Source organism: Microcaecilia unicolor, chromosome 7, assembly GCF_901765095.1.
Source record: "Microcaecilia unicolor chromosome 7, aMicUni1.1, whole genome shotgun sequence".
NCBI lineage: Eukaryota > Metazoa > Chordata > Amphibia > Gymnophiona > Siphonopidae > Microcaecilia > Microcaecilia unicolor.
Genome location: NC_044037.1, coordinates 233,813,751 through 233,829,691, shown reverse-complemented (window position 1 = coordinate 233,829,691; position 15,941 = coordinate 233,813,751). Strand labels below are relative to the sequence as shown.

At 38.5% G+C, this 15,941-nt stretch overlaps 1 protein-coding gene across 1 annotated transcript in view; it reads left to right on the top strand.

The window, feature by feature from the left end:
- The window catches only part of XIRP2 (xin actin binding repeat containing 2), a 287,016-nt gene extending 271,368 nt beyond the window's left edge, over positions 1-15,648 (top strand). Inside the window, 4 exon segments of the mRNA XM_030210038.1 lie at positions 178-8,818; positions 8,821-9,627; positions 12,123-12,256; positions 15,559-15,648. Of these exon segments, the coding sequence (XP_030065898.1) occupies positions 178-8,818; positions 8,821-9,627; positions 12,123-12,217 (9,543 nt within the window). The 3' untranslated portion in view covers positions 12,218-12,256; positions 15,559-15,648.
- The last annotated feature ends 293 nt before the right edge of the window (positions 15,649-15,941 follow it).

Here is a 15,941-nt window from a genome sequence, read left to right as displayed (position 1 = left end):
ACCATACAGCATATAACACTATGTTAAAATGTTTTAGGAGTTAAATAAAATAAGTTCCTAGTGTGCAGTAGGATGTATCAGAAAAGCACATCCATTTTTCATAAATAATATATATGCCATAGTCTCAGAAACTTTTTTCTTGTAAATTTATAATAATATGAATTTTGTCCTTTAAAGATCATACATGAATGTCAAGAAAATGAATGGCCTGCTGTAATTACTTCCACTGCTAATGATTTGGCAGAGAAGATCCATGAAACAACCACAACAAGAAAAACAGACACTGCAGCTGCTGTTTCTAATTCACATTATGTCAACGCCACTAATTTTGGAAGCGTGGAAGAATTTCCTCCTCCACCACCAGATTTATTACAAGCTACACCAGGAAAGGCAGAATATTCCCAGTCCCCAGAAACATCTAACTCTGCAGAAAGGTCTGCCATCCCAAAAGATGTGTATTCAAAACAAAGAAATTTGTATGAATTAAAACGTTTATACAAACATATCCATCCTGAAGTAAGAAAAAATTTAGAAAATGATTACTTTAGTGAGGTTTCCAATATTGTAACTAGTAAAGCTGAAATAACTGATTCATTATCAAGGGATGTACAACAAGCTAAATATGTGTTTGAAAATACTGGTCATAGTCCACATAAATGTATGAGCCCAGAAAGAGAATATCTCGAATGGGATGAAATTTTGAAAGGTGAGGTACAGTCAATGAGATGGATCTTTGAAAATCAGCCTTTGGATTCAATCAAAGATGAATCTCCAGCTGAAAGTAATATCAAAAGCATTGCAGAAAAAGAAATCATTGCAGGTGGAGATGTTAAATATGCTACATGGATGTTTGAAACCCAACCTATGGATGTTCTTGGTGGACAGTTGGCTGACTCTTCTGAAAATACAGGAAAAGTTCCTGAATTAGCCAGGGGAGATGTCCGAACAGCAACGTGGCTGTTTGAAACTCAGCCATTAGATTCAATGAACAAAATGTACCTAGACAAAGAGCAGGCCTCAAATGAAACTTTTACTGAAGAGATCACTGGTGGTGATGTAAAAAATGTGAAGTACTTGTTCGAAACTCAGCATTTTGACAAGCTTAAGCAACTGTATTCTGCTGATGAAATTAATTTACTACAACTCAGATCAGAACTGAAAGAGATCAAAGGAGGTGTGAAAAGAACTGTGAAACGCTTTGAAACTGAGCCACTGTATGTCATTAGGGACAGTTCAGGACAAGTGCTTGAAATTAAAACTGTTTGTCGGGAGGACATTGAAAAAGGAGATGTCAGAACAGCACGCTGGCTGTTTGAAACACAACCCTTGGATATGATTAATCAAGATTCAACAGAAGTTAAAGTAGTTCGTGGGATCTCTATGGAAGAAAATGTAAAAGGTGGTGTTGGAAAGACAAAGTGGTTATTTGAAACACAACCTTTGGATACCATCAAAGAAAATGAAGAAAACTCTACTGTTGAAAAAGAAGAAATTTTAGGAGCTGATGTTTATCAGAAATGTTGGGTTTTTGAGACACAGCCATTTCACCTTCTAAAAGATAATGCAAATATGAAGCCTTTGCCAACTGAGGAAATAATAGGGGGTGATGTCAGCACTACCAGACACTTATTTGAAACAGTACCAATAGATGCCTTAAAAGATAATCTAGAAGTTGGTAAACTACAGAGAATAGTTACGACAGAAGAAGAGAAGGGTGATGTCAGACACCAAAGATGGATTTTTGAAACTAAGCCTATTGAACAGATTAGAGAAGAAAGAAAAGAATATATAAAAACTGTAGAACTTGAAGAAATTGATAAGGGGGATGTAAGCAGCTGCAAACACATGTTTGAAACATTAGATTTAAGTAAATGTGATGATTCACATAAAATTCAGGTAGAAGGTGTTACTAGTGGTTTTGTGAAGTTAAATAAAAACATTTTTGAAACTACTCCATTATATGCAATTCAAGATAGTCTTGGAAGGTATCATGAAGTTAAAACAGTTCGACAAGAAGAAGTTTGGAGAGGCGATGTAAGAACATGTAGATGGATGTTTGAAACAAGGCCCATTGACCAATTTGATGAAAGTATTCAGAGATTGCAGGTTATCAAAGGAATATCTGCTGAAGAAATACAGTCTGGTGATGTAAAAACAGCCAAATGGTTATTTGAAACTCAACCTCTTGATGCTATCAAATACTTCAGTAATATAGAGGATGAAGAAAGTACAACAGAACAGAGCTCAGAGAATGTGAAGGGTGATGTAAAGATGTGCAAATGGCTGTTTGAAACACAGCCAATGGAGACACTTTATGATAAAGAAGAGATAAAAACAGACAATGAAGAGATTCATAAGGGAGATGTTAAAAGATGCACTTGGCTCTTTGAAACCCAGCCTCTTGATGCAATATGTGATGATTCTGAGAACACAATAAAACTACACACTGTGGATCAGAAAGACATTCAGGGAAGTGATGTCCAAATGACGTGCTTTCTTTTTGAGACCGAAAAGCTGGAAAATATACAAGGAGAAGAAAGAAAGGACATCAAAAGAATAGTAGAGCTAGATATTCAGTCAGGGGATGTTTCTTCCATGAAATATATATTTGAGAATCAATCTTTAGATGCCATAAATTCTAGTTCAGAGGAGGTACTTAAAAAGATAAGATCCATGCAACAGGAAGACATACAAAAAGGAAATGTTTTAACTTGCCGATGGCTTTTTGAAAACAAGTCTATTGATGAAATAAAAGAAAACCAAGAAGATAATGAAATGACCCGAACAGTTACAGACATTCAGGGTGGGAATGTGAGAAAAGGATGCTTTATTTTTGAGACATTTTCTTTGGATCAGATTAAGGATGAATCTTCAGAAAGCATTACCATGAAAACTGTTAATAATGAAGAAATAATGAAAGGGGATGTGCAAAAATATACAATGCTGTTTGAAACACAGCCACTTTATGCTATTCAAGATAAAGAAGGTTATTACCATGAAGTGACAACAGTTAAGAAGGAAGAAGTGATTCATGGAGATGTACGTGGGACTAGGTGGTTGTTTGAAACAAAACCCATAGATTCTATAAATGAATCAGATAAAGTATATATTATTAAGGCTGTCACCGAAGAAGATATTCAGAAGGGAGATGTTAACTCTGTACGATGGAGATTTGAAACACAGCCTCTGGATACAATTTCAGAAGATTTGAAAGTAGTAACTCATACTATTGAAAGTGTTCAGGGAGGTGATGTGAAGGCCAGTAGGCAGCTATTTGAATCTGATGGGCTTGATAGAAATCAATATGTTAGGACAGTAAGTGTCAGTGAAATTCAGCAGGGTAATGTGAAAACTTGTACTTGGCTGTTTGAAACACACACTATGGATGAAATTCGAGGAGAAGACTCAGAGTACAAGAATGTGAAGACAGTTACAATGGAAGATATACAAGAAGGTGATGTTCAACAAGCAGTGTGGCTTTTTGAAAATCAGTCTTTAGATTCCATTAAAGAAACTGATGAAAGTACCACAACAGTAATCAAGGAAGAAATACCACAAGCAGATGTAAAGACTACAACATGGCTTTTTGAAACAACACCTTTCCATGAATTTAATGAAAGCAAGGTAGAGAAGGAAAGGATTATAGGCAAAAGTATTAAAGAAACTTTAAAAGAACTCTACTCTCATAAGGTAGTGGGATCTCATGGCATCATTATTGAAGCAGATGAAATTGGAGATGTCAGAATGGCAAAATATCAACTGATGAATCAAGAATCACCAGAAATACAAAAGGAAGAAATTGTTAAGGTGGATCTGGAAAGCATAATGATGAATCTACTGTCCAAAAGAGATTCAACTGAAAGGGCAGTTTTAATAAATGAAGAAGAAAAGGGTAACATTAATTTAGTAAAATCTCAGTTACTAAACAGATCAACTCATGTTCAAGTTGAAAAAGAAGAGATAATAAAGGGTGATATACACCAAGCTATAAAACAACTATTTAGTGAAAACAGAAGTGTTAAAAAAGGAATATTAATTCAAGAAGATGAGAGAGGTGATATTAAGATGACAATCTATTCTCTTTTAAACAAAAGTGATAACAATAAAATCCAGCGTGATGAAGTGGTAGGTGGTGACATAAAAAGGACAATTCATAATCTTCAGTCTTCTGCAATGGGCAATGAAAAATCACAAAGAGTTAAAATAGATGAATCTGAAACGGGAAATGTACAATTTTATACAATGTGCATAGAATCTGGGGCTTTGGATTATTTGAAACTTCTTCAGGAAGACTCAGATGAAACACACATGTCTGAAAAACAAGAAGTAGAAGAAATAATTGGTGGAGATGTTGAAGGCACAAAGCTAATTCTAAAGAAACAGAAATTTGAGATTGAACGTACAGTTAATGACAATGATATAATTCCTGGAGATGTAGGCAGTGCAGTTAAAATTTTCATGACAGAGCCAGAAAATACATCATATAATCTACACAAAGAAGAGGTTGTGAAAGGTAATTTGAAAGCAGCTCTCAATTCCCTAAATCAAGCTGCAAATCAGAAAACAGTTTTAGAAAAGGAAGAAATTATAAAAGCTGATCTTTCTGTAACATTAAAGTCTTTACAAGATTCAAAACATCAACAAAAAGAAACAGAAAAGCCAGATGTCATCCCAGGTGATATTCAAGGAGCCATTGAATCCCTTGAGAAAGCAGCAAACACAAAGATCGAAGTTTTCAAAGAAGGAATTGTGCATGGTAACCTTGAGGCAACATTAAAATCTCTCAAAGAAGCCCAGCATACTTTCACAGATGTGGACAAGGAGGGAATATTCAAGGGAGACATTCAGACTGTAGTACAGAACTTATTAGAAACCTCTTCAGAAAAGCAAGCCATGCAGTATCAAGTAAACACCCAGGGAGATATAAAAAGCAGAATGCAGACACTAGTTGAACCATCTCAGCAAGCAGTCCAATGTCAAGATAGCACCAGGGGAGATACACAGAATAATATTACAACTCTTCTTGAAAGCAGTGAAGAAACATGCAATGGAAAAGTAGATGTACAAAGTACTACAAAATTCTTTTCAGGGCATGACCAACACATCGATGCTACTAATGTTAAACAAAAAAGAACAAAGGGTTTAAATAAAATCCAGCATAAAGTTACTGGAAATGTTCATGAAGGAGCAGATACGACCCTAATTAAAAGTGAATCAAGTTATCTTAGTGATCAATCAGCTGTTTATGGTACAGCCAAGAAAACTGCACAAACTGAGAAGCTGGAGACTTGCAAATCACTGAAGAAGGGAAGCACATTAAAGACTACACACTCTGCAGAGCAAATAACAGAAAAGAAACATGCTCTTCTTGCAAAGAATGATGGTCAGAAATACAAATTGTCTACTGATGTAAACAGTCATCAGGAAGCAAAACATACAGGAAAAGCAAAAATGTCTACAGATGTTTATATTCCCAAAACTGGAACCAACCAACAGCCTATCAATATGATAGATGGTGAAACCAACCAAGTAATCAATCATATGCACAAACAGATGACAAAGCAAGAAACAAAACAAGTACACCATTCCAAAGAGGATCTTGAAAGAAATGAAATGAACATTCAACCAGGGAAAACTTCAGCTTCTTTGACTGCAAAGCACAATATGAAAAGCAACCAGAAAGCAAAGAATATTCGAGAAGCACATAGTACTCATACAGAAATTGAAACGAGGCAAAAGAATGTTTATCAACAAAATATAAAATCTAAAGTGGAAATTGTGGAAAAGCGAAAAGCAGAAGGTGCCAACAGAGATTTGCAAATACAAACAAAAACATTTGTTAATCCAGCAAAGACTGATAAAGAGAAAAGCAAACCAGAAATATATTTTCCCCCTCCTCCTCCTCTACCACCTCCATCTTTCATATCAACATCTGCAACTGAGCTTCCACTGCCTCCACCACCTTCTCGAATACTGACTTCTGATAAAGAGAATTTTCCTTTTTCACCACTTACTAAATCCAAGGCAAAGACTGAACTTGATCATTTTCCTCCTCCACCACCACCAGTGGATGATAAATTTGATAGTGAGCTTCTGGCTCATACCCCAACTCCTCCACCACCACCTCCTTCCCCTCCTCTTCCTCAAACTGCACAAGCAAAGGAAAAGAAAGCACACCATTCAGAACACCAACAATCACAGTCATGTTCTGTACAAACGCAGAGCAGTGACAAAAAGCTATCTGTCAAACAAAGTCCAATTCTACCTTTAAAGAAAGTTCCTAAATTCATACCTCCTAAAGAGCTAAAGAAAGAACACACCAAAGCGCCTTTAACATCGACAGAAACTGTTTTCCAGTCACATGTGAACAATAAAATTTCCGAAGTAATGCATGAAAGTGAAATTTCAACCAAACAGTTGAATATCACACGTTCTGAACAAAGACAGGATACAGCTCATATAAAATTAGAAAGGCAAGCAAAATCATCCAGTGAGGAAGTGGCTAGATCCTTGCCTAAGCCTCTTCAGGAAACCCCGCCAGCTAAGAAAAAAGTGATTTTACCACTTGTGAGATCACCATCTCTTCCAACAGAGACACCACAATCAAAACCTAAACCCTATGTCAGAAAATTCAAAACTCCTTTAATGATTGCAGAAGAAAAATACAGACAAAAGAGGGATGAGTCTGAAAAAACGAAGGAGACAACTATTTATCAAGCAAATGACAAAACAACCTCTGAGACCCAGACAAGTCAAATTAAAGTTGAATCAGAAAGCTGCGAATCAGTGATGTCAACATCAAAACAAGAAGAATCTACTGTGGTCTCAACCGCAGTACAAAAAACAGCAACTGAAGATTCCAAAATTCAGGTCACTTTGCAAACGATGGCACCGGATAGCAATAAGCAACAGCCTGCATCATTAGTTGTCTCATCAGCAACAGATCAGCTTCAAAACATTCTAAAGTCATCTACAGTTAAAGATATCAATCAAGAAATACTGCAGGATTCAAAGGATCTTGAATCACAAAACGTTTTTACTGAAATGGAGCAAACATATCAGGAAGAACAAGAAAAGACTGTGGAACAGTTGCGCATGTCCAAAAATAAAACTTTCTCCCCTAAGTTCAAAGTTAAAACTATCAAGCTGCAAAGTGTAGATCAGAACATTCAGGACTCAAAAAAAGATTCTGAAATGTCCAAACAACAACAGAAAAGTACAATTCAGAGAGTTAAACAGAAAGATATGAAGACACAGAAAGATGCAAGTGCTACAATTTCTGAAAAACAAAATGTTTCCGAGCAATATCATCATGTACAATTCAATGGAACAGAACTAGCAGAAAAGTCACCTGTAAAGCATGCAGAAAGCAGGCAAGAAACAAGACAGAAAGATTCTCATCACACAAAGCAAACAATATTTAAGGAGACAGAAACTGGGGCAGTGCACACAGTGCAAGAGAAACATTCTGTCATCCAGGAAGGCAGCCATCCACAAAGACAGAGAGTAGTTGGTCAAAAAGTACAAAAGAAAACAGTAGAGAGAAAACAGGGGCATCCTGAAGACAAATCAGTGGAGCAAGTAGTAAAGCAACATACTGACATCCATCAAGAATCACAGACTCACATTCATAAACACAAGCAGCAGAATATGCCTGATCCTAAAATTCAATATAAAAAGATGCCCATCAAGCAACATAAAACCTGGCAAGAAAAAGAGAGCATACAAGACAAAAGTGTAAAGGAAGAACAAGTTCTTCTTGAAACTACTACAGATACAAAAGAAATAGCAGAGAATGAACAACTCTGTTCATCACCAACAGAATCACTACAGAGTGAGCGAAAACATTCATTGGATGTAATAGAATGTTTCAGGAAACGTGAAGAACTGCAACAGGTTTTATCTAGAGTAAAGCACTTTGAAAAGTATCCACCTAAAGCAGATACAGAAATATTTCAATCATTTTTAAATATTATCCCAATATGGTTAATAAGCCAAGAAAGAAAAATGGAGCTAGCTAAGGTTATAGCAGAATGCAATTTAGAAAAAATCGAAAAAGAAATATCATTTATCAAAGATCAAGCAGCGGAAATGCATGCTTCCTGTGATGCTGCCATTCACACTGCTATATCCACAACCACTGTAAAACCTAAAAATGAATCTACTGGACGTGGCAGAGTGCCACAGAAAATATCAAACATCAGTACTGCCTCTAGCAGAAAAGATACACAGAAGAAAACTGAGGTAGCAGAAGAAAGAAGAGTCCATCATGAAATTAAACAACTCTCCTCTGAAACTAGACATATGGATTACAAGTCTTGTTCACCATTATTAAAAATGCGATCCCCATCACCTACCTATATAACAATTGAATCCACTGCAAGACGCACAGAATCTCCACACAGAGATGTTCTGACTCCCTCGCCCGCTAGTCATAAAGAAAATACACCTGTACCTCCTCCACCTCCCAGATCGACAACACCAACGTCCAGAATAAAGAGGTCATCTCCCTCTCCACCAAGAAGTCGTTCAGAACAACTTGCCAAACTAAAAGATACCACAGCAAAATTAGCACATGGAGCAACACAGCCACGAGCTGTAACTCCAGTTCATGTTGTAGAAAAAAAGTCTGAAATAGTCCGTTCCCCTGCAACTCTACGACGACAGCTAAAAATTGAAACACATGCTACAACAGAGATGACATCTGCAACCAGTGTGCCCATCAGTGAAGTAACTACTACTGCTGGTACAGTAAAGGATGTAAAAGAAAAGCATGAAGAATCAAGGAAAACCGAAGAAACAAAAAAATGTTTGCATAAAAGCCTAGAAACATTCCAGGACAAGTAAGCCCAGATACTGACAGCATTAAAGACAATTCCATCCTAGAAAGAACAGAGGCCCCTAACGTTGATCTGCCAGGGCTTCTGCATCAGTTTGAAGCAACCAATAAAGTAGTTTATACAAGAAAGGAACCAATAACAATAGCCGAAAGACTGGGAAATCAAAGTGTCAACGAAATAGACAAAAGGAAGGGCAAAGTGGAAGGTGCCCAAGATATTAAAATGAAATCAGTCAAAGCAGTACTTGAAAAGGGTGAAAAAATTAAAACAACAAATCAGGAAAATAGCCAAGAAGAATCTGGACTCTCATTTCATGAATCTAAAAACCTGAAAGAGAAAAGAAGTTTTCCCAGGAAGCAGTTGAGAGACCCAAGTGAAGAGGCGTGTTATAAACAGCTATTTGTTTATCAGCAGAATGGTGGCCAGGAACACATTTTTAAACCAGTAGTGTGTGCGGAAACACAATCCATCAATGAACATTTTTCTGGTATGAGCAAATTTGAACGCAAAACAGTTGGTTCAACGGCAGCCAGCTCTGTACCTCACCCTACTGAAACACGTCAGCCAGGATTTGACTTTACCCATGCTCCACCTACCTATGAGGATGTCATATCAGGACACAGCCTGGATATTTCAGCAACAGATTCTCCAGAAGAACTATTAAGAAATTTTCAAAAGACCTGGCAAGAAAGTGAAAGGGTCTTTAAAAGTCTTGGATACACCGTCTCAGACACTTCTGAAACCGAGATGAGAAGTAGCTTCCACCAGGAAGCAGCATTTACCACTGGTAAATCAGCATGCCCAGTGTGAAAAAGCATTAACTACCTTAGTGATATGAAAAAATGATAGTGTGCTGTACTGTTAATGAACAGTGTGTCTAATCAGAAAATGGTGTTGCCTGAAACTAACAACTTCTTCAATGTCTCTCCTTTTCTTCGTTGCTTGCTTCCTTTTTCTCTTTTATCCATCTTGCTAAATGTTCTACATCTAACTTATACTGCTAAAATGAACTTTTAAGGTCTTTTTAAATAGCAGTAAGTAATACATTCACATAAGGATCAAAGCAAGCACATTTCATTTGTAAAAGAAAAGCACGAAGAATCAAGGAAAACCGAAGAAACAAAAAAATGTTTGCATAAAAAGCCTAGAAACATTCCAGGACAAGTATAGGCTTTATAGGTAGTGGTTTCTAACATTCTAAACAAATATAGTCCCGAAACAGATGTTTGCATTAATAAAGGGTTGGCATCTTGATGCTTGTTGCTTCTTCCAAATAAGAATGTTTTCTCAGTTGGCATGGGATACTGCATGAGCGTGACCTGAAGTGATCTTGCAACCTTTATGAACCCCAACTGCCGGTCCTAAGGGGTCCCTCTGTGAGGGAAAGTTATTAGCATTTCACCAAGAGTCTGACATGTGAATCAGCAGTGTTGCGCGATATTGAGTTACTAGTAATTTGTTACTGTAGTTAATTACCTTCTTGCAGTAATCAACAAAGTAATTAACTACTTATTTACTATCCCAGTAAGTGTAATTAATTGCTTTTGAAGAGTAACTAGCACAACATGACAAAAAAGATGTGGTTGGCATGAGTAGGTCAAACCTCCTTGAAGTAAGCATCAAGAGATGAAGTTATGCAATATTCACACTGGGGTTGTGTACAAAATGGATATTTTGCCTCTTCACGTACCACAAGGCTTAAGTCTCCCCATAATATACTAAAAAAGCTCTTTCACCTATCAGAATACTACAGGCAGATTATTAATAAACCTGCAACTGTTGTTTATGTGAGTGAGGCACGTACTAAGCATGCAGTACATTTTTCTTAAAGGAAAGTACTATTGAGTACTTCCTGGAGACCTTCATTCCTTTCTATTGTCACCTTATCTTGTACAAGCAAAAAGTATCTTTATTTATTTATTTATTTATTTCAGTACATTTATACCCCGCCTTTTGCCACAGTGAAGCAGCCCAAAGTGGCTTACAATGAACCAATTAAAATAAATACATTACAGTTATCTTTATAAACTAGAGATGGTTTAACGATCTACAAATACACCATGTTCTTAAAAGCCCTTGGTTTCTCAAAAAGATTATGGGTTACTATTTCGAAATATCCTAGGATATTGAAATCCATACTTAAGAAGGTTATAATACTGCATGTATCAGCTTTTTAGATCCCAAACTAATTATCCAGGGCTGCCCTCTTGGCTGTACATTATGTTGCAAAAGACTCACTTTTAAATATTTTATCTGACAGGACTGGCTGGTATTAGGCATTCTGCAGAGGTAACACATTTGACCGCTGCCAGAGAAGATGGCTGCCCGACCCTGTTGTGACCATGCAGGTTGAGGGTAGATCTCAAAGGACTATTCAGTCCTCTTAGCTAACATAGGTGCCCTTTTACTAAACCGTGTTAAATTCTAATGTGCGCTTAACGTGGGAAAATGGCCTAATGCAGGACGCATTAAAGTCATTTGCATTAGTTTTGCTATTTGCGCACGCGAACCATACAGAATTAATTTTTTTTTTTTTTTTTTGGAGGGGGTGTGTCAGGGGCAGAGTATGGGCATGGAAGCACTACTTAACAACTGTGCTGACATTAGCGCATGCTTACTGAATAATGCTGACTTAATATGGGAGCCCTTAGCACCTCCTAAACAGGAGGAAACGACAACACACAGGTGAGCTTTTTCAAAGTAATTCAGATTTATTCAAGCAAGGAAGTGCATTTTCAAATTAAAGGTGCGCAGGTGACAACTGATTTTCAAACAAGGTTGTACATTGTACAGAGTTATAAGGCACAAAGGTGTAATTAGTGCAAATAAAGGATCATTGCACAAGTTCCGAAAGGTCACGATTGTGCTAAAATGTTGCACTGCACATGTTCTGTGGTCTCAGTTAGCATGAACAGTCCATAAGAAAGGTGTTGCACTTAACCAAAACTCATTTGCATGAATGTATAGAAGGGGAACCAGAAAGTAAGTGCATGAGGCAGCCTCCCCCTCCCAGGGCTTCCTAAACTGTGGTTCACAAACCCAAATGAAGTCACAAATTCACATTTACGGTCAAGACCTGGGCAGGCTATAAATAGAAATATCATCAGCCCACCCCTCCAGGAGTTGCATGCTTTCTGTGGCTGGATTCACAGAAAGTTTGATAGTTGTTGTTCTAGTGTATAATCAGTATTACGGCCTTCTTTTGTAGCCAACATTTGTTATGCATTAAGTGCTTCTAAAATACCTGATTTCTTTTGTATTTATGACATATTTTACTTGTAGAAAATGCAACTGCAGGAAAAGGAGATCTGCGTGCTTTGTCAAAAGATAGCTTATCCAATGGAATGCTTGGTGGCAGACAAGCAGGTCTTTCATAAATCATGTTTCTGCTGCAACCACTGTAGCACCAAGTTAAGGTAAGGAAAGTTATAATTTTCTGAAGAGAATATTTTCATTGCTTGCAGCAGCAGCGGGTGGAGGAGGGGGAGGGAATCCAGCAGATCCCATGCTACTACTACTACTACTACTTAACACTTATATAGCGCTACCAGGCATACGCAGCACTGTACACCATATACATAAAGACAGTTCCTGCTCAAAAGAGCTTACAATCTAATAAGACAGGTAACAGACAGAACAACTAAGAGGCAGGGGAATTAAAGAGGAGGGGTTAAAGGTTCAGGCAAGTGAGCAGTGGTTAGGACTTTAAAGTAGCATCAAAGAGGTGGGCTTTTAGCTTGGACTTAAAAACGGCCAAAGATGGGGCTAGACATACATGGTCTGGAAGTCTATTCCAGGCGTGTGGTGCAGCGAGATGGAAGGAACGGAGTTTAGAGCTTGCCATTCAGTTACAATTGGCACTTACTAGAGGCTTCATTTGCTTTTCTCACATTGCATTAACCACTCTCCATCTAGCTCAATCACTACAATGGCAGTTGTTGGTCAGGGTTAGTGACGTGGCTTCTCTCAGGAAACTGGTGCATGTGCACTCGCAAGCCTGAGCATTAGATGTCCCTAATGAAGATATCCTAGATTTCCTGCCATAATCCTGCCCATGAGGCATTTCCAAAACACTATATATAAACAGGGTAAGATTAACACTACTGGAAACTGGGCTCCAGGCAAACAGGCATTTGTGAGCCCCTATCATGGACCCCCATTTACTTCTTTTATCACTTCCTCTCCACTCATATTCACTCTTTCCCCATCTTAACCACTCTCCGAACCCTCAGATCCCCCCACATACACACATACACACTGTACCTCTCCAGAAAACCGCAGGGCATTGTTTTGAGTATGTTGGCATCAGTATCAGGTTGTGAGTGAGCATGGTGACTTTGCAAGCAAATGCTTAGAGTGGAATGGCCTATTGGCTAGAGCAATGAACTAAAAACCAAGGAAGCTGGGCATATCATTTTTACTCTCCTCTGTCTCTGATATACACCAGAAATGTATTCACTCTCACTCTTCAGGCACACACAATCTCTCTTCTGATGCTCTGCTGCTATTTGCTGTTTATTTAGAGAGTGCCCCCTCCCCCAATCACCTCTGCCCACTTTCATGTAAAGGTATGGAATTTTCTGCTAGTTCTTTTTCTCAGCCTGCAGCAGCAGACTCTTTACACTTTCCCCCATTCCCCTTACATTTCTATCCCTTCTCAATAACTTCTTCCTTTACCCATTACAATCACAGGATCCATTGACTCTCTCCAAAGCCCCCATATACTCAGTCCCCCTTACCCCACTTGCTGCTTAGCACCCCCACTCCCATGACTAGAGCAGCTTTTCCATTGGCTAGATCCTACCATAGTTTCTGCACTGAGAGGTGTGAGGATTGGAGAGCTATAGAGGACTAAACTTTGAAAAATATTCAAGCATTTTAGCCATCATTCTGGCTTTGAGACAGTTAATTTACAAATTTGTGGAATCCTGAAAAAAATATATAGATAGTTGGCAATCCTAGCCTCCTGAAGCCTAGGCACGTACCTAGAATGCCTATGCCTATATCTGGCCCTGTATTTCATAATCTTCACATTCTATTGGGTCATTTTACTAAGCTGCAGTAAGTGCTGGCATGTGCTTAACACAGTTTAAAATGACTTACCGCGGGACGCACTCAGGCATCCTGTGGTAAGATTGGGATCTGAGTGTGCTACCCACATGTTAAAATATTTTGTAATTTTTCAGGGGGGGGGGAGATGTATCTGGGGAGCGGAGAGTGGGCATATCTACACTAACACTTAGCGCATGTATATTACCGCCTGCTGATTAGCACAGGATTACTGCATGAGCCCTTACCGCCTATAAAATGAGTGGTGATAAGTGTTCATACAGTAATTGTTTTTAATGGCTGTGTGCTAATGGTGACATCAATGCATGGCCATTAATACAAAAAATAGAAAAATCAACCATTTTACTGCTGTGGTAAAAACAACCTTAGCGTGCAGGAAAAACTCATCTAAGGTCATGCTAAGGTCACTTTCTACCACAGCTTAGTAAAAGGATCCCTATATTTTATGTTGAATCCTGAAAGTATTTAAGTCATTCTGGGGGTAATTTTATAAAATTTTATAATTGCCCACATTAGTGAAAAATAAGTGCATATTTTATGATATGTGCATTTTCAAAAAGAAAATATACACATATTTTCACTTTGGAAATTACCCATGGGCGTAGTTTGGGGGTGGCGAGGGGGGCATTGCCCCCCCCCAAACACAGGGGCAGCGCAACACTGAAGGCAGCTCTCCCTCCGTCCCGTCCTCAGCTCTCAGCTCCCCGACCGACACCCCCCCCCCCCGGGTGCGCTTAACCTTTTATTTCAGTGGCAGCGATGGCAGTAAAGAAGAAAGCACTGCGGGCTCACCTCCAGCTTCACCCTTCCCTTACACAGTGTCCCGCCCTTGTGGAAACAGGAAATGCATGATCGCAAAAGGCGGGACACTATGTGAGGGAAGGGAGAAGCTGGAGGCGAGCCCGCAGTGCTTTCTTCTTCACTGCCGTCACTGCCACTGAAAATAAAAAGGTTAAACATGATGGGGGGGGGGAGGAACGAAGATAAGGGCTGTCGGGGAGCTGAGGGAGGGCAGGGAAAATTGCTAGACATGGATGGGAGGGGAGGGCAGGGGGAGAGAAGAGATTGCTGGAGGAGAGGAGAGAAGGGGAGGGCAGGGGAAAAGAAGAGGTCGCTGGACATGGAGAGGAGAGGAGGGGAGGGCAGGAGGAGAGAAGAGAATATTAGCATATTCATTTGCATATATATATATATGAATGAATATGCTAATATGCCCTGCCCCATCCTTTGTCCCCTCAAACTATACCCATGAAATTACCTCAGGAAAACTATGCACTAGCAGGTCTTGTCTTTTCAATGTGATGGAAATTGCTTTTAAAATCGAAGAAGGTTACAGCTTGACTCCCCTTTAACATTCAGTTCTGTCAAATTCAGCATTTGTACTTGTCCAAAACCCCAAGTCATGCCACTCTCCTTTTAAGCACTATGTTCCTTTATAGAATAGTTATTTCCAATGTACTACATCTTCCCAGGTATTTTACAAAAGGCTCTGCATTCAGCAGGGTTTTGTTAAATACGTAGAACACTGTACAAAAGGCTCTCCTTTTCCTACCTAGATAGCCTATGTAATATCAGCCTTCACAACTGTTATGTTGGTGGTTATTGGTTAATATTTACTTACAGATTGAATTGTTTTTCTATTTGGCAGCTTGGGAAATTATGCTTCTCTCCATGGACAAATATACTGTAAGCCTCATTTCAAGCAACTTTTCAAATCCAAAGGAAATTATGATGAAGGTTTTGGACACAAGCAGCATAAAGAACTTTGGAAGTCAAAAAATGACAGTAATTTAACAGACAAAAGTCATGTTCAAGAATCAAATCCATGCACATCATTGACCGAGACATCCTCTATAATCACAGAAACAAATCAAGATATACAGTCAAATATTGAACTTGTGAATTTCGATGATTTAGATGACAGTTTAAAGAAATCAACAGAAAGAGGCAAACTAAGGATTACATGGCCTCCTCCTAGTGAATCTCCACAAAAAACAGCTATGATTGAAGACGATGTTAAAGTCATTAAAC